The 27,469-nt window shown below is 35.0% G+C and overlaps 1 protein-coding gene across 3 annotated transcripts in view; it reads right to left on the bottom strand.

The window, feature by feature from the left end:
* Nucleotides 1–27,469, bottom strand: part of LOC132101645 (SLIT-ROBO Rho GTPase-activating protein 1-like) — a 114,287-nt gene that overhangs the window by 58,794 nt on the left and 28,024 nt on the right. For all 3 annotated transcript variants that reach the window (XM_059506734.1, XM_059506731.1, XM_059506732.1), the window contains exons 2-3: nt 15,517–15,712; nt 5,758–5,920 (exon numbers count right to left, since the gene is read on the bottom strand). In XM_059506734.1, the coding sequence (XP_059362717.1) occupies nt 5,758–5,920; nt 15,517–15,712 (359 nt within the window). The remainder of the gene's footprint in view (nt 1–5,757; nt 5,921–15,516; nt 15,713–27,469) is intronic.

Raw genomic sequence — 27,469 nt, 5'->3', positions numbered from 1 at the left:
AATCTCCAAGTTGAACACACCTCTGTACTCTTGTGTGTCATGTGTCCAAGTGTAATCGCAACCTCTGTGGTTAAAAAATAACGTTTTTTTCATTTCACAATATTATCGCACATGCAATTTATCGTTCAGCCATAGTGGGAAGTAGGGTTTTGATTTTAGATTTGAAATAAGAATGCCAATTCAATTACCAAAGCTGAATTAATTATGAAACAAGTTTTTTATGCACATTTAAAGAATTTATGCACATCTTGCCCTTTCTTTTTTCTAGGCAATATTACAAAATGCGCATAAAAATAGGTGTGTGGAATCATAGCTATAGACTTTGCAACTTAGAAGCTGGGTCTTTACATAAGAAGTTGTATCACTGTAACACTACTGACTTGGTTAAGGACTCTATATATAACCATATCCAGCCTCTGGGTATAGAGGATAACATCTTTCCATTAAAATTAATCTGGCTATAAAAAATGTACAAACTTCAAGGCACGAACATGGGAGGGCTGACAGCACCATGTGCAGGAGCCATGATGAAGCCAGTCATGTCAGAAACAGTGGGGTGTCATACACTTTTTAGCAGCATATTGCATGGCCATAGAGGTACTAAATAAGGTGCCATTTGACATGTGTGACTGTTGTAAACCGCTTCACTACACTACAAATTAACATCAGGGCTCTTACAGTAGGATTTATTCTCAGAAATATACTTTCAGTATTGTGCATAATTGAATATACTGGCAAAATACATGCTATGCAATTAGTAAAGAGGAATTCCATCAACTACTGTATGTATTGACAGGAAAACAAATGATGACTTTTAGAAGAACAAACATCTCCTCTGAGTGCAACCTCTGGGAGTCTAAACTACTTTAGATTCCATAAATAACCTAAAAGTAAAAAAAAAAAGCATGTTGTATAAATAATGAAAACAAAATACATGTGATAGAATCTGCTCAACCATGATGGAATTCCTCATTGTACATGTGTTCCAGTGGTGTTGAGCTCCATATGAGGTCGGATGCACAGCTGTTATATGAATAAAATACATCAAAGGTCCTTTAATAAACTCTTTTTTGCATTTAAATGGAAAGGGTGTCTAGTAGAGTGTCCAGCAATTATTCTAGTCTACAGTGTCACATGATCATCAGAAATCATTCTTATATGCTGATTTGCTGCTCAAGAAACATTTCTTATTGTTATCAATGCTGCTTAATATTTTTTTGTGGAAATCGTGAAATTTTTTCCAATATTCTTTGATGAATATGAGTTCAAAAGAACAGCATTTTGTTACATATAAATGACTTTACTGTCACTTTGGATTAATTCAATGCTTCCTTGCAAAATAAAAACACATTTATAAAAAAAAAAAAAATTACTGACCCCAAACTTTTGAACAGTAGTGTCTCCTGAACAAATTAATCTCTTTTCTAAAACTATCCTATTAATAAAATACAAAATTTGTATGCAAATTAAAATCAAAGGAAATGTTAATGTAAACATCATAAACAGCAAACTTTACAATATGCACACATACTAAGACCACATATTGTAATGATGCACCAATGTTACAGTTTTGGCTGATACCAGTAAATACTATATGTTATGGCTGACAATAAATAAATGGATGATATCAAATTGCTATAAATACTATGTTAAAAAAAATCAACCATTTTAAATGGTACATCAGAATTTAGGTATCACAATGGTATGAAAAATAAAATACTTATTTAGCTATTTTCTACAACAGACCAGACAGAAAATTTAATATTGGGTGTTCAAATCTGAGTAACAATAATAGTGACCAGCATTAACAAGTCTTTTAAGCGACATTCTGGAGGTCTGCTTCTCTGTTGCAGCTGTGCCTCGGGGGGCTAAGATGACAGCAGGGGCTTTGCTGTCTTGTATGTGTGGCTCATTACTGAAACGATGTTGTGATCAAAGGAAGCGGGGCGCACTGATTACAGGGAAGAGCAGTTTCAACACCCTGGGTGAATGACTGCCCCCCACCAACAACATCCAGTGCCCTTAAGGGAAACAACCCACTGCCCTTTCTCTTCTGCCATTCTCATGTCAACACAGACAGCAGAGAGCAAGAGGCTTTGTGGAAGAGGTGGTTTTGTTATATAACTAGTCAATTAAGGGATACAGATTCTTCTATCGAGAGTTTCTGTCATGAATCATGAGGTCTTTAAAGTTCTTCCAAGACATCTCCCCCACTGCGGTGCAGATGTATTTATCATCCTTGAGTGTAAGGTACTCATTCTAATGGAAACAGCTGTGAGGGGCACAAATAATATCTGGTTCTTTTGTCATAATAGTATTTAACCTTGCTTATTGTAATGGGTATCTTCCCCTTGTGTTAGTATGTGACAATGAAAGACCACTCTATCAGAACAATATGGCATCATTTTTAAAAGAATGGCTCAACCAAAAATGAAGAATCTGTCATTATCTTTTTGTTTCAAGCCCTGGGAACTAACTTTCGTCCACTAAGCAAAACAAGTAAACTTTTGAAGAATATTCTGGTCACTTTTTCCAGACTAGGGTTCAAAAGTACAATGAAAGTCTCATACAAGTGGTTCATATGACTCTTATGGGGCCTTCATACCAGACGCGACTTGCGCTAATAAATCGCGTATTTCGCACGTAGTTGGACGCTTGAACATTTTGAGTTTATTCGCTTCATGCGTGAAATTCGCTTCATTCGCGTGTGAAATAACTTCACAACAGACTCGAATTCGCATCATGGGAGGGGCTTCTGCCAGTTGAGTTCACACAGCATTGTGATTTCAACCACCATTTATTCTGATAATTTTCAAAATATAACGATAAATATTGTTATCGTGTCATGAAATGTAGTTTTAAAATTATTTCAGGCGAGAATGTAGTTGTTTTAAACTCAAATCTGTGGTTAATTTATAAAGACAGCTCCTATTTAAAATGTGTTTTGCAGATTTCGGAGACGATCAGCGACCGACGAGAGCAGTCTCGACTCAGCTAGTTCTTCTGAAATTTGCAGCTGGCTCTGATGTCTCTTTAGTGGTTAAATATAAAATATAATTTGTTTTGGGTAAATCTAACAGGTAATCTTTGGTCTTTATTCAATTAATCTTTTTCAAGATCCTTTTTATTCCCGTTTCTGTAAAAGTATGAAGAAGTATCATACAGCTCCGGGGTATCCACATACAGCGATGATGACTTTGTTCTCCATTGTTGTTTCGGATTTTTCCTCCGATTGCTACGTTGTAATTACATCACTACTAGAGCAAGCTCCTGATTGGTGAACGCGGCGTGTAATTTCGCCAAAGTTCTGATTTTTCACGAGTCAAAACGCCCGAAACGCTCAATTTGCATCGCGTCTTTTGCGCAAATCATGTCTTTCGCGCTACCTCAGTCGTGCTGCAGGATGTCTATTCGCATCTTTGCACTGACTTAACATGTAAATCATATGTTTTCATATGTCGCGCGTAACACTTTATTCTCGTCTGGTGTGAACGTACCATTAGACTACATTTTGAATCTTCTGAATGCATCTGATTGCAATGTGTATGGATTGGATCCATTTACTGGGATCTGTTTGATCTGGTGAATGAATCATTTGGGAACAGATTTTGAACCGGATCATATGATTCTTTGGTAAGATCCAACTCAAAGGAATGATTCGTTCACAAACTGGGCATCAGCAAATACTTGTCATGCTTGTCTGTGAATAAAGTCTTAAATTCTCACAAAATGCTATGAGATGCCTTGAGAAGACTTGGAATATGAAACAATGGTTCCCAAACAAGAATTTCAACAAACTTCCGAAAGAATTACAATTATGTAAAACAGATAAAACAATTTACAATCCTCGGAAAACCTGAACATATGAGCTCTCCTACATTTCTAGATCTAGGAAAGTCATGCCAATTAATTAAATGCTAAAACTTGGACATTTAACATAGAAATTTTTATAATGAATACACATTTTTCTAGTTAAGCCAAGCTTTGAAAATTAATTTTGAGGAAAAAAAGGTTAAAATCACCCTTAATTATAGGGTCTTTGAACATTGTTGTGGAAAATGGGGGGCTTTTAGAATCAAAAAGGTTGTGTGGTGATTTAGACCTTTTTTATGTCATATTAATGGCACTTTTTAAACTTTTCTGAGCTTTAGTTCTAAAATGTTGTTGTATTAAAAAAAAAAAAAAGCAGCCAAAATCTTTATCTTCTGTGATCCATGGAAGAATGAAACTCATGCTGATTATGAACAACATGGTAAGTAAATAATGACAGAAAATATTTTTTTTCCCTTTCACAGTTCCCTTTAACTATCTCAGAGCTGCTGGTCAAGCCCTTTGAATAACCCTTGTTTGAGACCAAACTTTTACCTCCTACATTCCAGCCTTGTAATTTGCTGTTGTGGTCGTCTCATATGACTCGCATGCATGGCAGCACATAATCTGTATGGGAGTTGTCCCCCTTCTGTGGCCTGCACTGAAGGGACCGCCACGTCGTCTCGGTCATGGGGCCGCAGACATCAAACAACAGGCAGGAGGCCATGATTAGAGCTCGGGCTTTAGAAACTTCGAACAGAACCACATCACAGAAGCAGAGGTCCCATATGGCCGGACCCACATCGTAAATTTGGCAAATACAGGGACATAAACAACCCTGGCCTGAACCACACAAAACCCATATCTTGCTTAAGCCAGACCTAATTACAGACAGGTATACTTTAAAAGTCTCCCAAGTCCTCTTTATACAGCAATGGCAACACAGAGGTTGCATTTGAAGAAGTATATATCCCCAAATGATCAAAAGATGGTATGTCCTATGATGCAGTGCAAAAGTAGCCTAAAAGTAATTACACAGGAATGAGAATCACAGCAAAGTATGCATTACACACATTTCGACAATTAGTTGCCATCTACGTTTATTCTGATCTATCAAAGCTAACAGAAAACTAGACTGTCATAAAGACGCCGTTTCACTTATTTAAAGGGATAGTTCACCCCAAAATAGATATTCGGTTATCATTCAATCACTTCATGTTGTACCAAATATATGACTTAAAAATAAAAAGAAAGACCAACTGGACATAACATTCATTATGGATAAAAAACATTTAAAAAATATCTTCTTGTGTACCACAGTACATGAATGTTTGAGTAAACGATGACAGAATTTCCATTGTTGGGTGAACAATTGTTTTGAAAACAGCTTACATTTGCTGTAAAGTTGTTATCAGAGTCCACCATCCAGAAATATTACAGGAACTGCATGAAAGTAACAAAAATGCAATAGAATAAAAATAGCTTTCAGAATAGAAGAATAACTAAAAAAGAAAAGAGGAATGACTGTAAAACAATACAAGACTGAAAAAAGAATGTATAAAGCAATTTAGTTTAACAGAGCTTTTTTTCATTTCACAGAATAAAATAACTGCACATCTAATGATGTAAATGCGAACTGTCTTGCACCGATAGCCTTGTGGGCAGCGCGGTGACATACAGCGTCCCGAGATTGAATCCCAATCCCGCCCCCTCTAACTCACCCACCTCGCATCCTGTCACGTCTGATCTGTCCTACTATAATAAAGGCAAAATTGCCCAAACATTATTCTTAAAAAAAAATAATGCACATTCTACACACAATACAATACACACTTTTTTATAATAATAAAAAAAAAAAAATCAACATGCTTTGAGGAGTTAAGAATTTATTCCGAGACCTATTTTGAGACTCTTCTGACAGTTCATACAATCTTATACATTTCTGACCTTTTTCAGAAGGCGCGTGGAGTCCTCACTAATCTGCATGAAGCGCATGATTACGTTGTTCAGATAAATGTCGCTCAGTGTTGCATGGTCTTTGCTCTCCCGTCGAACCTGGTTCAGCAACAGGTACCAGCAGTTGACCGGAGACAGGAGATTCTGGTCTTTCCTGCAAGTGAGAGAGAAACAGAGAAAGAGACACTGATCAAACTTAATGAAGGGCTCCTGTCTGCGAGCTGTCAGGACCATCTGTGCACTTAACTCATGAACTGGATGAAACCACAGACAGATCCATCTTCCCAGCACCCATCAGGATGCTTTAAAAGCCATTCACGTGGATCACACACATTAACATCCCTCTCATCTCTTCCCTTGATGATACATGGCCTATTTAAGCATGCATGATCTGTGGATACTTTATAGCGTTCTTGCACAGCAACAGAACCAAGACGAAAAAAACATCAGTGTTTCTAGGACATATGGGCCATTCGGTAAGTCTCTGGGTCTCTATGACAAACACTGTATCTAGTATTTTTTTAATTTAAATTATTTTCTATTAGGACAAAAATAAATCAGATGTGACAGTTTATTTTGTGATAATAGCAGACTAGCTACTTAAAAATTAAATACAATTGCATTTGGGGATTTTATTTTTAAGATTGATCATAAAGACAAGGGTTTACAATGCAATAAAGACATGAGGTTTTACTTTCTATTCATCTAATAATCTTGAAACAAAAAAAACAACATATATTAAACAGCACAACCATTTTCAAAATTGATTAGGCATGGTTCTTGAGCAAGAAAGCAATATATTAGAATGATTTCTGATGGACCATGTGACACTGCAGAGTGAAGTAATGACGCTGAAATTCAGCTCTGCCATCACTGGGATAATTACATTTTAAAATATAATAAAATGCAAACCATTTATGGGATAATTACATTTTAAAATATAATAAAATGCAAACCATTTATTTTAAATTATAATATTATTTCTAAACAAATCTAATTTAAAATGGGATAATTACATTTTAAAATATAATAAAATGCAAACCATTTATTTTAAATTATAATATTATTTCTAAACAAATCTTACAGCTTTACAGTATTTGAGATCAAATTAATGGAGCCTTGTTGATCATAAGAGACTTCTTTCATTAACCCCAAACTTTTAAACAGTACATGACCACAGAATATTGATTTGAGTTGAAATTTCTAAAAACTCATCTTCTGTTCTGATGAGAAAGTTATCAACATAACAACAAGATGAATACTGGAGCAAAATCATGGTATTACTTTAAATCTGCAATCAAATTGTATATCATCTAGTTCTTTGTGTCTCCTTCCAGATTCTTTTTCTTCCAAAAATGTAATGATGCAAAATACTTGTGACATGGAGGAAAAAAATCTTACAGTCTTACAATCTAGATTTTAGAACAAACTCCTAAATATGAGCAATAGTAACATAAATGGCTGCTTCAAGTCACACAAAAAAAAGAAAAAAAAAGGAGGAAGTGATATTTGAATGCAAGTAAGGAAGTATGTTTTCAGCTCCATTTCCCTTCTTTAACCCTCCCTGCAAAACAGGCAATGCATTTCATCACTGCAGGTGAAGGTCTGTGGCCTGATGACATCCAATGGAAGTAGAGAAAAAAGCATGCATCCGCACCAGCTGATCTGATACATCTAGTTTTTAACCTTAACATTTTTCTACAAAAATAGGAAACAAACAAAATCCTTAAGTCTCTAAGATGATAGACATTCCTTGGAGTAAACGGCTTGTTTAGAAGCCAGGGTTGAAGGATCAGTCATCTATGTGAGACTGGATCAAATGGATAATCTAATTGAGCTAAAAGCCTAAAGATGCACGGTCGCAATATGAACACGTCGGGGATTCAGATTGCAGGGAGAATTATGGGAGCCTGTGCATTTTCTGTCAGTCTGCAATTACTTTAAATCCTTTCACAAGACTGTCTGAGGCTCTTGAGCATGCACTCAGCTTTCCTCCCCGCATGTTAAGAATGTGGCAGAGTCAAGCTGGGTTGTTAGGAAGCTGAAGGTGCACACGTGATTCGGATTCATGCAAAAAATAGCTTTTGCTTCTCGAGCGTTGAAATGCATGAATAACAAGAATAATATTACAGTCACAATGCCAAGACATACCTGGTGTTGAGCGGTTTGGAGAATAATAGAGAACACAAATGAAAATAACAGTGTGAAAGATCATATTTTACAATACTACAATATAATGAATACCAATATGAAGACAAGAGAGAAATAGAGCTTGCATTTATTTATTAAATAAATAAATTTTTAATTCTATATTTATGGGAATATGGGTATATGACATATCTAGAGCGTACATGATATGTATGTATACATGCATACATATACAAAAATAAAGTTTAAAGTGAAATATATAAAAAGTTTAGTGTGTCACAACAGGTTATTATTGTTTACTAATACTAAAACTATACAAATGCTTACTTGAAATAAATGTTAATACATTTTTAACACTTTATTTCAGCTAGCTGTTAAGGTTCTCATTTTTGTTTAGTTTAACTAAATACTAAAATGATATATATTAGTACAGACCAAAAGTTTGGAAACATTACTATTTTTAATGTTTTTGAAAGAAGTTTCTTCTGCTCATCAAGCCTGCATTTATTTGATCAAAAATACAGAAAAAAATGTAATATTGTGATATATTATTACAATTTAAAATAATTTTTTTTTTAATTTATTATACTTTAAATGATCATTTATTTCTGTGATGCAAAGCTGAATTTTTAGGATCATTATCACATGATCCTTTAGAAATCATTCTAATATGATGATTCATTAAAGTTGGGAACAGTTCTGCTGCTTAATATTTTTTCAGAACATGTGATACTTTTTTAGGATACTTTGATGAATAAAAAGTAAAAATAAAAAAAAAATAAGCTATGTTTTTAAAATATAAATATTTTGTAATAACAATATACACTACTGGTCAGTAATTTGGGGTCAGTAATTTTTTTTTCTTTTTAAATAAAATCAATACTTTTATTCAGAAAGGATGTGTTATATTGATAAAAAGTGATAGTAAAGAAAATATATTATTAGATTTTTTTTTTTTTTAAATAAATGCAGTTCTTTTTAACCTTTTATTCATCAAATATATTAGACAGCAGAACTGTTTCCAACACTCATAATAAATCAGAATATTAGAATGATTTCTAAATGATCATGTGATAGTCTGGATGTTACATGTGACACTGAAGGCTGGAGTAATGATGCTGAAAATTCAGTTTTGCATCACAGGAATAAATAATTTTTAAGTATATTCAAATAGAAAACTATTATTTTAAGTTGTAATAATATTTCACAATATTACTGTTTTTTCTGTATTTTTGATCAAATAAATGCAGGCTTGATGAGCAGAAGAAACTTCTTTCAAAAACATTAAAAATAGTAATGTTTCCAAACTTTTGGTCTTTACTGTGTGCGTGTGTGTGTGTATATATATATATATATATATTAGTGGTGGGCATAGATTAATTTTTTTAATCTAGATTAATCTCACTGTGATCTTGAAATTAATCTAGATTAATCTAGATTAAAATGACTCATTCGAATTCTGCCGAAGGCATTCAGAATATGTGTGCTACCCAAATAAAATTGACAAATTGAAAAAGCTGTAAACTAATCCCACATTGCACAAGGTGCAAACAACCTTACGCCTGTTTCACACCAATGTTTACGTTTTTTTTAAGTTTGTAGGTGTCAAGGTACAGAAACCAAATAATTAAATGTAAAATAGCACTGGATAGTCTTCAATGTAAAAATGATATATACAATCAAACCTACATTTATTCAGACACCTTCAACATTTCTCACATTATTACAGTTTTGCTATATATATCAAAAATTATATCTGGTGTCTGAATAATTTTTGGTTTGACTGTTAAAACTACAAAGTAATTCAGTCAAGAGCAGTGAGTGATTTTCTTTCATTTTCTTGGATTAACATTACAGCAGCCAGTAGCTAAATTAGGCGCGGTCACTTTAAGAGACGACGAACGCATCCAATATAATACACATCCCATTTATTTCCTCAACTGTTAACTTTCACTTAAGAAATAACTGACAGTTTTTTCGAGCATAATTTCCAAGGTGGATATTTTGACATATTTTGTATGTATTTGTCGGCACAAGAGCAAAAATAAGCAAATTCGATGTTCAAGTGTTATGAGACGCCTTTCTCTGCGTGAGCCCTGAACACCAGAACACCGCGAGTACTGAATTGGGCTCTTTCACATCTTTTTGTTTGTTCAAACTGCGATTTGTATTTGTTCTCTCAGGTGCAGGAGGGACTTCGAGGTGAACTTCGCAGAAGAGAGCTCGGTTCAGTGTCGCTGTCCGTGATACGCGGCTCTCTCTCTCGTGTGCACCGAACACAGCGCGCGAGTGACCAGCTAACTTACTCTTTTCATCTTTTCCCCGTCTTGTTTTTGGATGCTTTAATGTTTAAATCGACAAGCGGTAAGGCTTAAAAACACGTGAAAAAGATAAGCTTTCGTGACGATGCGCAGCAGTGGCCCGTCAACTGTCCTGAGCATCTCTTTTAGGTTGGCCTCAGGCAGTCGGTTATATAAAATATCAAGGTGAAAGTCATCATAGCTTGCTTAGTATAGACCCAGCTCCCAACCCAACTTTGAGAATAGATTAACGGTGATAATTTTTTTTATCGCTTGATAAGAGTCTCACGTTAACGCAGCACGTTAACGCCGATAATGGCCCACCACTAATATATATATATATATATATATATATATATATATATATATATATATATACATACACATACACACACGTTTATTTTTATATATATAAAACTATATAGACTAAAAATCTAAAGATCAAAAACAAAACTACTCAAAACCACAAAATTCAATTGAAAACAGAAATTATACAAATAAATCTAATCCAACAAAAACTATGATAATATCTTTGATGGGTAATAGTCGAGGAAGTGCTAAGGGAAATGCATGGTATCTCTGAGGTCCGAATAGGAAGTCCACTGAAGCCCAGGTTGTCACAGGCTGCAATTATTTACAATACAGCTCCATCACAGAGATTCGCTTGAATCATATAGAGTCTATAAGCTCACTGTCATGGTGGATAAAACAAGACAGATGATGACCGGAGAGGAAGTTGTCACAGTGAGTAATTGTTAGGCATGATGAGTTAATTTGGACAGCATGTGACTAATCAGAACTGATACAAGAGATCAGAGAGTCAGCTGCACCATTAAAGGCTGCAGTAAATCAGTGGGACTGCTCAGACAGGATTAAATAACAACCAAGTGACCACCTCTCTCTCCAAAGGACCAACAGTGATCACCTCTCCACTATGTACTGAAGCACAGCTCACATCACTGCACAGAGCAGAATTTGATCTTAAAACTTCATAACGATTTGAAAGTTGAAAACAACCAATAAAGAAAGCTGATGGAAATCAAGGAGCAATGATTTAGATAATTTCAAGGGAATGAAAGGCTTTGATTAAAAAAAGTAAAATTACTCCAGAGAGTAAAGAGAGAATGGGAAGGAATGAAGGTGCATCAAAACCAACTTTAAACAATAGTTCACCCAAAAGTTTCAACTTTTTGCGAAACAGTTTTGTTTTGTTATTAACTAATTATCTTTTCAAACCCTCACGATGACTCACTTTCTTATGTGGAAAACAGAATAAAAAAAAAACAGAATCTTGAAACATCTTCACGCCGACCATTGCTGCAAATTAAATTAGTTAAAACTAAACTTACTAAAAATTTATAATAAAAAAAAACATCTATATATACACATGCATATATAAAAATATTTACTATTTATTTAAAGTTCAATTGATGTAAATTTTAGCTTGAAACTAAAATTTAAATAAAAAATGAATTCACTTTAATCCTTTATTAATTATATAAATTTAAAATAATGCATTTCATTTCTAAAAAGTAATAAAACTAATAAAGACTAATAAAGTTAAATGACAACTGAAAATGTAAAAAAAATAAAAATAATTACAAATTAATACTATAACAGTAAATAGCAAAATAACATTGACAACATCTGTTAAGTAAAAATAAATAAATGTGTCCAGTATCATAAAATAAGTATAGAGGAGTTATATATGTAGCTATATTTTTAATCAATAAGCTAGTTAAATCTGAACAAATCAACCAGTTCACTGAAAAAAGAATGATAATCAAATTCTTGAGTTCTTTAAAATATCACATGTAACAGTTTACATTATTAATGTTGTAGCAAAATGTGAGTAAATAAGAACAGATTTTTTTTTCTCCAACTAATCCTTTAAATGTAAAATTACATTTATATGGTAAAAACAGAATGACAAAATAAGTCTTCAAAACTTAATAGTAGCAAGACCGCAATAGGAAAGCCATTACAAAACTCCTACATTTTCAAAGACAGCATTTTTTATTCATGTTCCACTTGCTAGGTATAAGCAAGTCTATATACAGCAACTACACTGGTGGCAATTACCCAAATGAATTAGACTTGGTTTTCTAAACAAAATGAATGTGCCCCTAATCTGCTGATATCAAAATAACCCAACAGATCATAAGCAGTGGTATAAACATGAGTGATGCAGTGACGCAGTAACTACATCAACACTGTAGCCACAGGAGCTTCATTCCATGCTGGTGTAAACATCCTGCAGATCATAAACATTATATTGACAGCTCATCGATTCTGAAGTGCCAGAGCAAACTAGAGCGCTTCACTGGAGGGTTTGGCATTCAAAAACAAGGTCATCAAATTGATGCGCATGAAAGTACAATCACAGACAACTGAAACCAACCCTACTGGGGCAAAGCAGAAATCTTAATGCCTTAGTGCATTTCATTTCATTTTAGGCATGCAACCAAAAGGACAAAGGTTCAAACCTATAGCCTAAAAAGCACTTGAATTCAGTTTCCTACAGGAGAGTTATAATATAATACAATATATAAAAAAGCAGTTAAACTCAGTTTCCTAGAGGGGATGTGTCCTTGTGGAAGGTCAATTTGGCTAAAATGCATCTGCTAAATGATTGATAATCATAAGGAAATCTGATGTCCAAGGAGTGGCAGCTGGATGATGCATATAATGAAATAATTCCCCTACTGAGTCCAGCAGCCTCCCTGGGCAAACAGTACGTGATGCCTGTTAGCTCAACAAACACGGGCACTAAACTAAGCACCCGCCGATGTGTCGCCACGACGACAGTGTCATCTGGGAGAAGTTTAACCACACGGCTCACAGAACACTGCCTTGTAGGGATAAACATATGTGGATAGAAATATTAAACAACATTCATAACTATAGGGCTGATATAATGCAAATATATGGGCTACTGAAGTTGTCGCATTATGACAATTGAAAAGGGCACAATGTACTGTGCTATTATGAAGGAACTTTTGAGTATTCTGAATTACATGTCGCATTGGGTTAGGAAAACGTCTGTATAATTAACAGATAATGTTCTGGTAGAAAACTACCACTTATTCTGTTTTCCTAAACATTTTTTTGTCTGTAAGTTTGTAAATTTTACAATAATTCCTTAAAATTCACAAAAATAATTATTTATTAAAACATGCACTGCTTGAAAAGTTTTGGGTAGGCAAGTTTTTTTTATTTATTTATTGTTTTTAAAAGAAGTCTCTTATTTTCACCTAAGCATTTATTTAATCACAAACCTTATTACCATGTAAAATAACCAATCTATTCTAGTAAATGTTTCAATGTAATTTATTACACTGATGTCAAAGTTAAATTTTCAGCATCGTTACGCTGGTCTTCAGTGTCACATGATCCTGCAGAAATCATTCTAATATGCGGATTTGGTGCTCAAATGCAATTCTTAATATTATCAGTGTTGAAAACCGCTACGGTTTTTCTGGAAACTTTTTTTCAGGATTCTTTCATAAATAGAAAGTTCAAAATAAAAGCATGTATTTGAAATAGAACTTATTTTGTAAAAATGTAAAAGTCCTTAATGCCATGGTTGCAATATATATGATGCAATATTCTCTAAAATGTCAGATCCATCGTCCTAGCACTTTATTTGTAGCAAAATTATATAATGTGGTCAATTCCATTCAGTAGCATTCTTCCACCCATAATCCAATACAGATATCACAAATCAAATCTTCACTACCAAAAAAGAGACTCTAAAATAGAAACTTCCAACTTCCAAACCAAATTCAAAATTTACCAGCTATGTATCTGTAATGTGACCACATCTCTCTGGTCTCCAACCTCCAGGCCCGATCTATCACACTATGCTGTGATAACCTGAGATGCTCCTAGTGCCGGTGAGAAGATTGTTTCTGTGACAACAATCCCACAGGTAAAGTAAACTGTGTTTCTTGAATAACGTTCACTTAATCTTTCCACTCACTGGTTTTGCAGAATACTTCTGACCACATTTACCCGGCCAACTTCAACAAAGGGGTAAAGCACACCCTCTGCTTTGGCTCAGCTGGCCTCATCTCGACACCATCGGTCAGACATTGGGCCAGACCTCTGGACTACGGAACAAAAGGGGATACAATCGCAGACCACGGTCTGGACCTCTTTACTGAAGCCCTGTTGTTACCGAAGTCCAAGTTTAGCTAAGAGACCTGGTAAATGCTTTTGAAATGTCGATGCGGATATCCACATTAATTACAGACAAACCTGCAAGCTCATTCTGATGCTAATACAGCTGAGCTAAACTGGCTTTAGAACTGGCCGCCCAACTAACATCAGCACTTTATAGTTTTTTTTTAATCACCTAATGAAAAAAAGTCGAATGACTTCTGTCACATTACACTACAATCTGAACCCTTCTTTACTTCTGCATCCGTGAAATGGCAAGTTTAAGTCCTTGTGTTTCAGAATATGTTAGTGAGTTGAGTAAAGTATCTTTATTCTGCTTTCAAACCGACAGGCCACATAAACCACAAGCGCCACGACCGAGATTCTCCATTGCCTCCGGTTGTGCTCACAGCTGCTGGACTCATTTAGGGCTCTTAAACCAGCATTTGGTCTATTTACAGAAGTGAAAAGCAAACACACTCAATATTTTGAGTTGTACCGGCGGTTTCTGTACCAACATTATAAAGATGTTCAAGCCAGTGGCATAATGAAACTATGATCATGGTTCATGCTTGTCACAGTGCATTACACTGGGAATAAATCAGCAGGAAAACATAAGCGACAAGGAATAGTAATGGTTAAAATAAGGACTCATTATAAGTTAATTGAAAGAGGTAGCCTATTTTACAAAATAAGCTAACATGAAATCTACACACAAATACAAATTAATCTACAACATATAATAAAGTACAATACAAAATAAAAAATACAATAAAGGTATAAAAATGGATTCATTTTTCACAATTTTTGTTTATAAATTTTATTATATTAGGGCTGCAACAACTAATCGATCAAATTGATTATTATCGATAATGAAAATCAGAAACAGAATGTGGATTAGTGTGTTTTTGTCAGTAAAATTAAAATAAAGAAAATAATGGTTTTAATCCGATTAATCAAAAAAATTATCGGCCAACTAATCGATTATCAAAATAATCGTTAGTTGCAGCCCTATATTACCGTTATCTACCTCGTTATCTTCTTATACTATTAAAAAAAAATTTTGTTACAAATTTGGGCCAGAGTAAAAGAATTTCTAAATTCAAACCACAAAAGAGTTGCCAGTATTAAACACACTCACTTATATTGCTGATGGTCCTTGGTACTCCTGGTCTTGGCCATGAAGCGTTCGGCGAGCTTCTCTAGGTTGCGTGAGTACTCCATCTCGATCTCGGACTTCTTGCGGAAGAAGTCTTGGAGATCCTGAAGGAGCTGGACCCTCATGTCTGTCTGCTGCTCCAGACATTTTTGCTGTTCCACCAGTTGGGCTCGAATCTCTGAACAAAAACAACCAAACATGGTTTGTTGTTAGAGTCTATCAACAAAAATCATCAGTTTCAGTGCACGCTTCAACAGTGCCCTGGAAACCTCTTTCTAGCAGCTCAACAAAGGCAGTTTGAAATTAAAAAAATGGCCAGCAATATATTTTCTATAAATAAAGCATTAAGATTTGCCCTGGGCTAGTTTCATTGTGCAGTATCAGCAATACTACAGTAATCCAGGCTCCTCAGGTGGAGCAGGTAATACCATATGCTGCATTTCATTACAGCCGGAATAAAGAACGGTCCCAGAAACTAACCTAATGACTCTCTAAAGCCAATGTGTGTACAGCTATGTAGGCACTCCGCTTCATTTAACAAGCATTTATTGCCCAAATTACCTCCGGTTTCCTCATGTGATTGCCCCCTTGTCATTGGAAATGGAGCTCATTAAATTTGCAGTGCACTGTGGAGGCTCTGCAGCTCCATACCATAATATACATTCAGACTTCCTCTCTCAGCCCTCAAGTGACCCAACATGCTTAATGTATTTCTTATAATATAGGGTCTCTGAACCACAGTGACCACTTTGATGGGATACATAATAACTAAATGCTATGAAAGCATAAATATTTCAATATTATAGTGATAATATCCCCGGACGAGCCCCCACATAATATCAGTAGCCTTGTTAAAGAAATTAAATAGCAAAAAAAAGCCCTCAAATGTAAACATGAACTGTTAGTAACATATCGATTGTTTGACGAATGTGAAGGGAAATTAGGGAGAAAAAGTAAGAAATAAGAACATTAGATAAAATGTAAAAATATATTTGACCAAACTACACTGAACAAAATTATAAGCGCAGCACTTTTTTTTTTGCCCCCATTTTTCATGAGCTGAACTCAAAGATCTAATACTTTTTCTATGTACACAAAAGGCCTATTTCTCTCAAATATTATTCACAAATCTGTCTAAACCTGTGTTAGTGAGCACTTCTCCTTTGCTTAGATATCCACCTCACAGGTGTGGCATATCAAGATGCTGATTAGACAGCATTATTATTGCACAGGTGTGCCTCAGGCTGGCCACAATAAAAGGCCACTCTAAAATGTGCATCCTGTGAGGTGGATGGATTATCTCACGCAAAGGAGAAGTGCTCACTTATGAAAGGCAGAGAAGAGCTTTTTTCAGACAAATATTAAAGTTAAGTATAGTTAAGCCGCCTTGTTATCATTAGTTACTTTGAGTAACAATTACACCTCATCATCTGTCCACACGAAGACGTCCTTGCTTTTCCTTGCCATCATGCTCATTGTTGAACCTGAAGTGTCAAGCAACTGACTTCTTGTTTACACTTTTATGCGCATGCCCAGTGTGCATGAATGGTCACGTGGCATGCATTTTCAGTTATGTAGTGTAGATGGAGATCGTTTCTGAAACGCAGCTGAAATGCCAGTGTAAAGGCAAATTGTTTTAATAAAAAAATGTCAGTTTAAAATGAAAAAGCATTTGTTTAAACAGGGCCTTAGAGTTCGTTTTAAAATCTCTCCAATATTGTGCCTAAAAAATCATTAAATAAAAAACAAACGATTTTACAAATTGACAAATTAAGAAAAAAGTAATAATAACAGTAAGTAATTTAATAAAAATAACAACAATACAAATTAATGAATTCATTAATGTAATGACATTTTAAAAATGTAAAATGTAGATTAACCAAAAATGTAGAGAACCAATGCTAGATGTTTTAATGACAGGCTATGAATATATCCAAAATAATAAATAAAATTAATGAACTGAATTAATTTAATTTAAAAAGTATAACTTTTTAATGACAGGCTAAAAATGCATGCGGAAAAATAAAAACTGTAGTATAAGAAGTCTGGAATCCTAAATAGGATTAATAATATTATCTTGCACCAAAAACACATTTTTTTCTGAAATAGTTTTCCATAATGAGTGCTGAAGTATCAGCATTTTTATATTATGTCATATGTCATATTTTGCATTAATGAACCGCTGATTAAGTATCCATTACATAATCTACAACACACCATTACCTCAAAGAGATTTCAAGAGCAATATAAAACTTTCTGTGCTTTGCTTCTCTTTGCTGCCGGTATCAAGTGACCTTCTGTGAATACAAAGAGCATTCCTGGCCCTGTGAGGTCATGTGTATGGTAAACATCTGCATGGAGTCAGTGTGCTGAAACATGTGTGAGACCGTGTGTCTGATCAAAGCCCCTGTGATCCACTTCAAACAGAGAGATAGATGTGAGCACCTGTGAGCCGTCTGATACTGCACAAACAAGACCTGAAGGTGGAATCCAAGCTAATCAGCCCTCTGCTCTGCAGTTAGTTTCAAGAATTTCAGCGCTTGCAGGTGGGTTACCAAGATAGCTAATGGCTGGGATGAGTGTATATCAGAAATTACATGCTATTCTTTAAAGTGCAGGAAAACATGTGTGCAAACAACAGGCTGTGGGACAATTTAGAGATTAAAGAGAGCATTTTTTAACCCTTTTATGACCTTCACTGTACGTTAAAAGAAAGAAATTACTACTGCTCTAACAAAGACTCCAACAAACAGACTTTTAGGGCTAATCGAATGCGATTTTCATGCACATCTCATCAGTAAAGACGCTCCTGTAATTAGAATTATATCTTCAGCACGTGCGTTCAGATCTGGGTTGTCAGGTTTTCACAACAAATCCTGCCCAAAAACAAAACTAGTCCAATCGCGCTTCCAGGAGGTTCCCCGATAAAAATTGCTTCCCCGGGTTACAATATAAGTTTTTTAGCAGGGTTGCCTTGGTAAAATTCGAATTTTAAGTGCTAAATATCACGATATTTGTATTGGGGTCGCTTCGACCACAGACTTGGCAACACTGGTTGGCATTTACTACACGAGCCGTAATTCACTGACAATCTACACAAAATCGATGTTAAAATCGCAGGCGATTCTTTGTCGATTTTGAAACGATTTTGTGTTAGTTGTTGGTAGACTACGGCTCTGTGTAGTAACTGCCGCTCCACCTGAACCAGTGTTGCCAAGTCTGCGATTGTTTTTCATGTCCACGGTTTGAAGCAACCCCAATACAAATAACGTGATATTTATCACCTAAAATGCGAATTTTACCAAGGCAACCCTTCCAAAAAATTTATATTTTAACCCCGGGAAACAATTTTTATCGGGGAACCTCCTTGGAAACGCGATTGGGCTAATTTTGGACTAGTTTTAAGAAGCAACTGGTTAGGATTTGTTGTGAAATCCTGGCAACCCTGATTTGAACGCACGTGCTGGAGATATACTTCTAATCACAGGAGCATCTTTACTGATGAGATGCGCATGAAAATCGCATTCGATTTTTTGCACAGCCCTACAGACTTTTGTCATACTTTTAGTATACGTCATACTAAATTTGATACTGGGAGATTGAAGCACAGTTTCAGCAATTTATCATCATAATTTCAACTAATCTCATTATTTAGAAAAGACATACTTTTTTTTTTAACACAGCATGTAAATGTGTTACTTCTTCACAGAATTTTTTTTTTTTTTTTTTTTGCATTACGGCAATGAGAATTTGGAGGCATCTAAATGAGCAACATGACCTTATCTATGCCATCATGACAGCTTCAATATTCTCATTTGCCAATACAAGCAGCATGCTGCACTTTTTCCTCATACAGTCTGTGCCAAAAGCTATGTGGGACGTACTGTACCACAATCCTGTATGCAGACGTTCTCATCAGCGCTACCTGAAATAGCAGCATTTGTCAGGAGACCTGTGTTAATGCACTGGGTTAGCCAGAACCGCCATCTGCTTAACAGCTCGGGACTGGGAATACTTTCCAGAGTGTCACATTTGCTCAATTACCTAAGTGAGATGCCAAACAATGTATTTGGGTAGTTGATATGACATGTCAAGCAATAACAATCATAAAGTGTGACATGCTGCTGGATACCGTATCTAAAACTTCTGTAAACCAGCCCCTCATCAGTAATGAGGCACAGGCCTCCAAAAACATGTCCCATTTTTTAGATACAGTTACAAATACATTTCATATAAATTGGCTTTGCAGTACTGAATCTGTTTTATTGTTGAAAATGTTTTTAAAAAACATTTGCAGATTTTGTTCTACAATGAAATTTAGGTAAATATCTTTTTGTTTTTTGTCGCATGAAGTAACCTGTTATTATTTTGATGTGAAAATTCATTAAGAAGTGTGTGAGGAGTGTGTGAAATAACAGTCTAAATGAATCAAACTGTTTGCTTAAATATTATCAAAATAAATGATGGTTTGGTGTATGGTAATCTATTGTCAGACATAAATTTATCAGTAATATTTTACTGGGGCACTGCAATATTTCTGTATACAGAAAAAAAAATTCTGTATGCACGAAGTTTTTTGTGGTTTTGTTTCTATAAAAATTTCTAATAAAAAAAAATATAGTTATATAGCCCTGCATATACTGTAGATACACTATATTTTATATTACACTCATTTTACTTTTTCATTTTATATTATCTTGCTTGTAACAAAAAAATGTTCACTTACAATAACTGAAAATATCCCCTTAGTAGATATTACAAGATGGTTTTATCTGTACACCATTACTGTGCACTGTAACTAAAAGCCTTCAACTCATGTAAGAACAGGTTCTCCATAAATAATCATGCTAGCAAGTCATCAGAATCACAATTACACCCTATGGGAACAAAAATCCCCTTTCATACTCATAATAGATAGTGACTGTTTCAGAAGACAGGTAGACAGGTGGGCAGTGGCTGGGGGAATATCCTGTTTTCATACGATTCAGCACAGCTGGGAGACGTCAGTCAGTCGGCCTTGCGCCAGGGCGCAGGAGCAATGTGTGCAATGTGCAATGATTTTTACCAACTCCAGTCCATCAACTAAAGTCTACTTACTTTTGACAGCTCAAAGAGATGTGAGACTGCATTCTACCACTACCAAGCCATCTTGTTACAGAAACCTGTGAACCACACTGTTCACACTACAAATCAACACAAGGTCTAAACAGAATAAATGCAGACTTGGCACGATTTCATAACAGAAGTTAACGGTTAACGTAACTTCTGTAAGATAATAGATTACAAAATATGAGCAAAATATTGTTAAGCCACTTTAATGAGGTCATACTTCCCAAGCAATTCACTTCACTATATTCTTTTTAATTAGGTATGTGAACTAAAGTAACTGGAGCGCATGTTTGTGACCATTATGCATCTTATGCGTCATCATTATGCAATTTATTTTGTCATCAAAATATGGCAGTGGGTGGAAGAACCTCAAGAAAGTATGTCTAGGTCGAATTTCCCCCCCGAAATCAACAAATAAATAGATAAATACCAAAGTTAATAAAAAAGAAAAATAAATAAAATATAAAAGAAAAACTGTGTATATATACACACACACTTTTTTGGGGGAAAAAATGCAAGCCTATTTTGAACTGATAAGTTAGTCACCAAAGTTTAAAGCCCATTTCAAAGGAGTCTAAAATAAAACGGCAACCTTCCAACAAGTGTTTGAGAACAGTGATCCAAATTAAATAAAAATGTCAGCCAGAATCCTTTCTGTACTAACATTTATCATCAGTTTGACATTATGGACTCAGGCAAAATGTCATACAACACTCCTGTGGTGAGACCGAACTATACTGATCCTAATGGGAGAAAATAGATATTTTCACATTTACTGTTAATTTACTTCCTATATATATATATATATATATATATATATATATATATATATATATATATATATATATTTTAAAGGAGCCAAAAGCTAGACCCCTACGAGTCTTTTTTTTCCCCTTTTTAAATTTTTCTGGATTCTATTTTTACCGTTTTAATTCTTCTAGACTGTTTTAATGGTTAAATTAAATTGTATCATTCAAAAAGCATGTTTAATTAATTGAAATCATGAAATGTACATAATTTAACAGCAATTTATTAACAAGTCCCTATGAATTTTTTTTTCTCAAATTAAGTTTTATTTTATTTTTTTTACAAAATTCTGTTTTCCATTAATGTTTTGGATTCCATGTTAATGGATTCACAATTTTTTTATAATCAACGTTTTTGAATAAACCATCTCTTAATAATCTTTTTAATTAATAAATAAAAATAAATAAATATATATTGTTTTTTTTTTCAGAAATAGTGTGTTGTGTATGTATTTTCCTGGTAAATATTTTTTGTTGTTGTAAATATTCCCTAAAAATAATTTTCTTATATTTTTTTTTGTATCAGTAGTACCATCATTACATTAAGCAATGTTTGTCACAGATTTAAACTGAACTGTTATTTTGACAGTTTTTTTGTGAATACTTTTAAGTTTCCCTGTTTATATCATATGACAATAGGTCAAAAACTCATATATTGAAGCGGCAGACATTGAAAACACATTGAGCCTCATGTACGCTTCAGTATGTGCAGTAAACTAAACTGCACAACATACAGGATTCATATTTAAATAATATTTTCCTGCTTAATATTCACAAACACTAGTATCCCATTTATCGCATTTTGATGTAAGTGTACTACACTACTTTTGATTTATTAATCCGAAATTTCCTAATGTTAATTAAAATAACTTCAGACTGAGATCACATATTTCTAATGTTTATTATAAATGTATAGATTTATTTATTCTTTTTTTTTCTGGCATACATATAACTTTCTACTACACATGATGATAACTATGTAAATTAATATTTGGCATTATTTGTGACCAGTGAAAACGTAAAATCTGAACTACTAATCGAAACAGCCACCCTTAGATGTGGCTCTTCTCTATAAAGCACTTTCACATGGTACCAACATGAACATGGAGCACACATGTTGTTTTATCTGACTGCAAGTCTTCTTCAAACCCAGCAACAAGTCTGAACCTCAGAGGACTGAGTCTATTAGCTCATTACCATTTCCTGAGACGGTCTGGAGGCCTGCATACACAAACACACACATAAACAGGAAAGACTGGCCCCTAGGCAGTCTTCTGAGTCTGGTCCGACTGTGGTCTACTGACCTACTGAGAAACAATTCTTTCCAGTTCTGGTCTTCAACAGGACCAAATTACACCCTGCGTGAACTCCCCTGACCTTAAACTCCTACACTTAACCGCTGCTCACCTCAAATTTTAAACACATATCAATAGCACACCCATGGAAACTAACTCAATGTTTTGAGATTGCTTTTTTTAGACTAAGGCCAAGCACAGCAGCCAGTAAAATGGCTTAGAAAGTATCAGCCAAGACTGAGTATACATCAATAAGTTTTTTATTTTTTTAAGATAAATAAATGAGTTTAGTAGGGAGACTTATCTAGTCTTGTCACCATGTAATTATTTTAATACCAAACCAATATTCTGACTGTGAATTTTTAAATATTTCTGCACAAAAAAAATCTATTTCAATGGTAGTATTGTGGCTGTTAAAAAAAGTAGTAGTAACATTGTGCGTGAATATGTGTGTAAATTGCTGAAGTAAACAATGACGATATAATAAGGGAAAAAATGGTTCAAGTGAGATTTATGTAGAAACTGGATTATACAAACAATATGAATACACAGACAAACTAATTAACCCCTATAAATAAATATTTTGCTGAAGAGTGTAATTCTGGCTACTAGAGGCTGACATTTTTTCGGGATTTCCGCGGGTCACGGGAATCCCACGGGAATCCCGCAGGAATCCGCGTGACTGGGAACCAAAATCACTATTAATCACGGGATTGGGATGGGAGAAAAAGGTCAGTGGTAGTGGGCGGGACCGGGAATACACTTGGATCCCCAACTTTATACACAAATATAGCCTACCTTTTATATAAATAAACTATAAACTAGGGGTGTGCGATATGAAGATTTTTGATCGTGGACGATAAAAATGTCTCTACAATCTGCTTTTGAAGAAATGTAGTATCGTTTCATTCTATCAGATGCAGTTCTGGCTTCTCCATCATATAGCTACTGAACAACACCACATCATTCACAGCAGTGTTAACTCAGAGCTAGAGTTACTCTCTCATTTACATGTGCTTTTAAATGTTTTATTCGCGCGCTGCTCTGACCTGTGCTTTTTCTGAGCACCGCATTCACCCGACAAGAGTATTTGAGAGGAGCGGTGTGATTCTGACTGGAGCGAGGAGCAGATTTTTTTTTGAGTCGGAGCGTCGTGATTCTCCAGGCACGCTTCATCACGAGTAAAATTGGATCTCTCCGATCAGAAGGTTATAATGACAGCAATAACTGAATGGGAAGTAACAGGCTAGTTCTTAAGGAGTTTGTCTCTGTTCCTTTTACTGAATATTTTCGGGTTAAAGCATAATTTAAACAGATTCAGCACATTCATACGCAGTCGCTTTCCCAGTAATGCATTTAAAAAAGTAATCTTACAGTGCTACTTCATTTGTCTCTGATTTTGAATAAGCAGAAATCTGTAAGAAATGCATCGATCTGTAGATAAAATAAATGATGAAAGTGTACTGTTATTTTCATCACAAACAAAATTTTCAGAGCAGAATGCAGCAATTACACCTTTTAATGCTGACAATATTAATAGTTTGGCATGTGGTAAGGATAAAAAAAAGTTTGCACACAATAGCCTAAGCCACTTTGAAACTCTCCTGTTATTTTTTTTTTTATTTTAATATAGGCTTCGTTATTTAGGGCTGGGACAACGAGTCGAGGTCATCGATGACGTCGACGCAAAAAATACGTTGACGCAAAATATGCGCATCGAGTCGTTGACCTGTTTTTATTTCTCTAAAAAACGTTTGCAAAACGTTTACCTTATGTGCGCTGAATATACGCGATGGCCGGATCAACATTCTGTCCTACGTTATATAACCAATCCAGGGGTTTTTCTGCATTGATCTTTTTTTTTGGCGGCTGTCAAAGCCTTATTTGATCGGTGAGTGATGTAGAATAGAATGACTGCTGCGCCTGACAGGGCGCGTACGAGAGAGAGCCCCGCTGCGCGCGCACTCACAGTCTTCAAACAACACGAGCGCTTCTTGCTCTCTCTCTCCCTCGTGCATATTAATCAAAATCATTAAACACGATAGAAAAAGGGCGAAACACCAAAGTTTCACAGTCTTCAAACTACACAAGCGCTGTCTTGCTCTCTCTCTCTCTCTCTCTCCCTCGTGCATATTAACCAAAATCATTAGACATGATAGAAAATAGGCGGAACTCCAAAGTTTCATGTGGAGCATTCGGAGATTTTGTTTTTTTCTCCATGACAGGCTGCTGGCTCCCACTTTTAAAGTTTTTTTTTTTTTTTTTTTGGAAAAGCACTCTCTGTATTAGCTTAAAGCCCTCAAGTTTACATTGGTTACTGTATTCTTTCAATTGCTCTAAACAAGTATTTTGGGTGACCTTTTTTATTGAATGCTAGACATCAAGTTGTTGTTATTTTCATCTGAAAGAAGAACTTTTTTCAGTAAGCTAGGCCCTATGTGTTCAGTAAGCTTGTTTCAGTAAGCTATGTGTTTTCAAGGCTTCAAGGTTTTATTGAATGCTATCTCTATACAAGTGCAAAGTAATGTATTCTTAGTCAGTCTTTTATTTTGTAATTTTAAGAGCAATAAACATATATTGCAATGTTAAGGAATTCATGTTTTTTTCATTCAGATATGTAAATCAACATGTATAAATTGTTAGTAGTCAATTAATGGGGAGATAATCGGAATCGAATCGGTCAGAAAAAATTAATCGTTAGATTAATCGATGCATCGAAGAAATAATCGCTAGATTAATCGTTTAAAAAATAATCGTTTATCCCAGCCCTATGAACATAACAATGAAATACACTGAAATACTTTATCCAGGGAGTGAAGGTGGAGCGGTGTTTCTGTTATCAGTGCGTGCGGAGCGGAGTGATTATTAAATGCTCAGAGCAGAGGGAATTTGTTGTCAAAATACTCCGTCATTTTTGGTCATACAGATAAAAGTAATCAATCTTTCGACGTTTATTTGTGTGCACTCCGAATAACAACGAAACGCAGTGCTTCTGTAAAATAATTAGACTAAAGCAAACAAGATGCAGTTTCTGTCGTCTGGGTCATGTGAACTAGAGTGTGACCCAGGTTAGCATGGATGATTTACATGAAATTTAATGTGTGTGCAGTATATATATATATATATATATATACACACACACACACACACACATTTTAAAATGTTTATTTTACTAAAGTTGGCATGCTGTGATCTGTAGCCTACTGTATTTTCTTTCTTTTACTGTAACTGACAGATTTAAAGCCAAAAAATATACAATCCGGGAGTGGGGGGGAACGGGAATCATTCTTCTGGTTTTGGGACGGGACGGAACAGGATTTTCCCCCAGTTTTTCCGTGGGATTGGGATGGGATGGGATTTTTTTTGCGGGAGTGGGACGGGACAAATTTGAAAATCCACTACCGTGTCACCCTCTACTGGCTACTAGCGGCAATATGACTGTTTCCAAACAAGTTTCCCAAAAGTCTGACTGTCCATTTTCACATTTAGGGTTAAAAACTAAAACAGGTTATTGTGAGATAAAGCTTAAATCAGAAATAAATTCTCACTGTGAGATATAAGGCTAATTATAAAAAAATAAAGACCGAAGTAAACAATTTGAGCCCGTCACCCACTGGCTGTTGAAATAGTTTCTACAGATCCTACCAACAAGAGCAGACAGGCCCACTTCAGGCAGATAAGTCTAGAACATCAATCACTGAACATAATTACGGAGGCCCAAGAGAATCATCAGTCAAATCCAACCCAAATAAAGACATGGAGCAGAAGAAATGTGAGATTTATAATTATATTATGAAGGGGAAGGTTGTTTATTCAGCTGCTGTCTGATATCTGTTTGAGCTGGATGCATGAAAGACATTTTGGCCAATAACGTTTTTTGGACAAAAATCTGTCAATTTCAAAACAGTGTAATTTTTGTATTATTTATATGGTATTCTAGTTTTTATTAATATTTTGAATAAGATTTTTTCTTTTGAATATTACTATTTAGGTTAAAAAAAATTAACTCAGTTTTATTTATTTTTTTTCTAGTTAGTAATAAGTTTACGTGGAGTGCTTCAACTTCTATACTTCTAAACTATCAATTATTTGCCAAGGTGGTATTTCTAAATTTTGTTTACTTTAGATTTTTCATACTTTAGTATTTCCATGAACAAGAATGTGTTAACTATTTTAGCTTTAGTTAACAATAACCCTTAATACAAAATATAGCCAAATTATCAGAAAAAAGGGCTGCTTTTTGTATCCACAATAAGCAAAGGAAATTTGCTGAGGGTCAAAAAAAGGTTCAAATATTAACAAAGAAAGAGGGAAAGAGAAAGGAGAAAAAAACCTCTTGCATCAGGTGCATGAATGTACAATCATAGTGATCGAAGACTGGCCCTTCTTTTTTAAGAGATTCATATCCAGGCCGTCCCAGCTGCTCCAACTGCCCTCTGGGGAGGGGAGGGGAGGGGAGAGCATCACAAGAAACTCAATACACACATTCAGACTACAGTTTCATACTGCAAAAAGGCTACTTTCTCTCACAAATTTTTTTTCAGAAGAAAGAACCACTATGTTGCAAGATGACACTGTATGCTCCTTGGGCTCACTTTGTTCTTTTGTTTGGAAAATACCAGTGAGAAGAGTCTGAAAACGAGGAGCGAGGATAACGTTTCATCCCCTCTCCCTTGCAAAATCTATAGTAACTGATTGAGGGAGCTGCCAGGACATGCCACATTT

The sequence above is a fragment of the Carassius carassius genome, chromosome 23 (genome assembly GCF_963082965.1).
Source record: "Carassius carassius chromosome 23, fCarCar2.1, whole genome shotgun sequence".
In the NCBI taxonomy this organism is placed as follows: domain Eukaryota; kingdom Metazoa; phylum Chordata; class Actinopteri; order Cypriniformes; family Cyprinidae; genus Carassius; species Carassius carassius.
The sequence above is the reverse complement of the archived record's forward strand: the minus strand, read 5'-3'. Positions and strand labels throughout refer to the sequence as shown.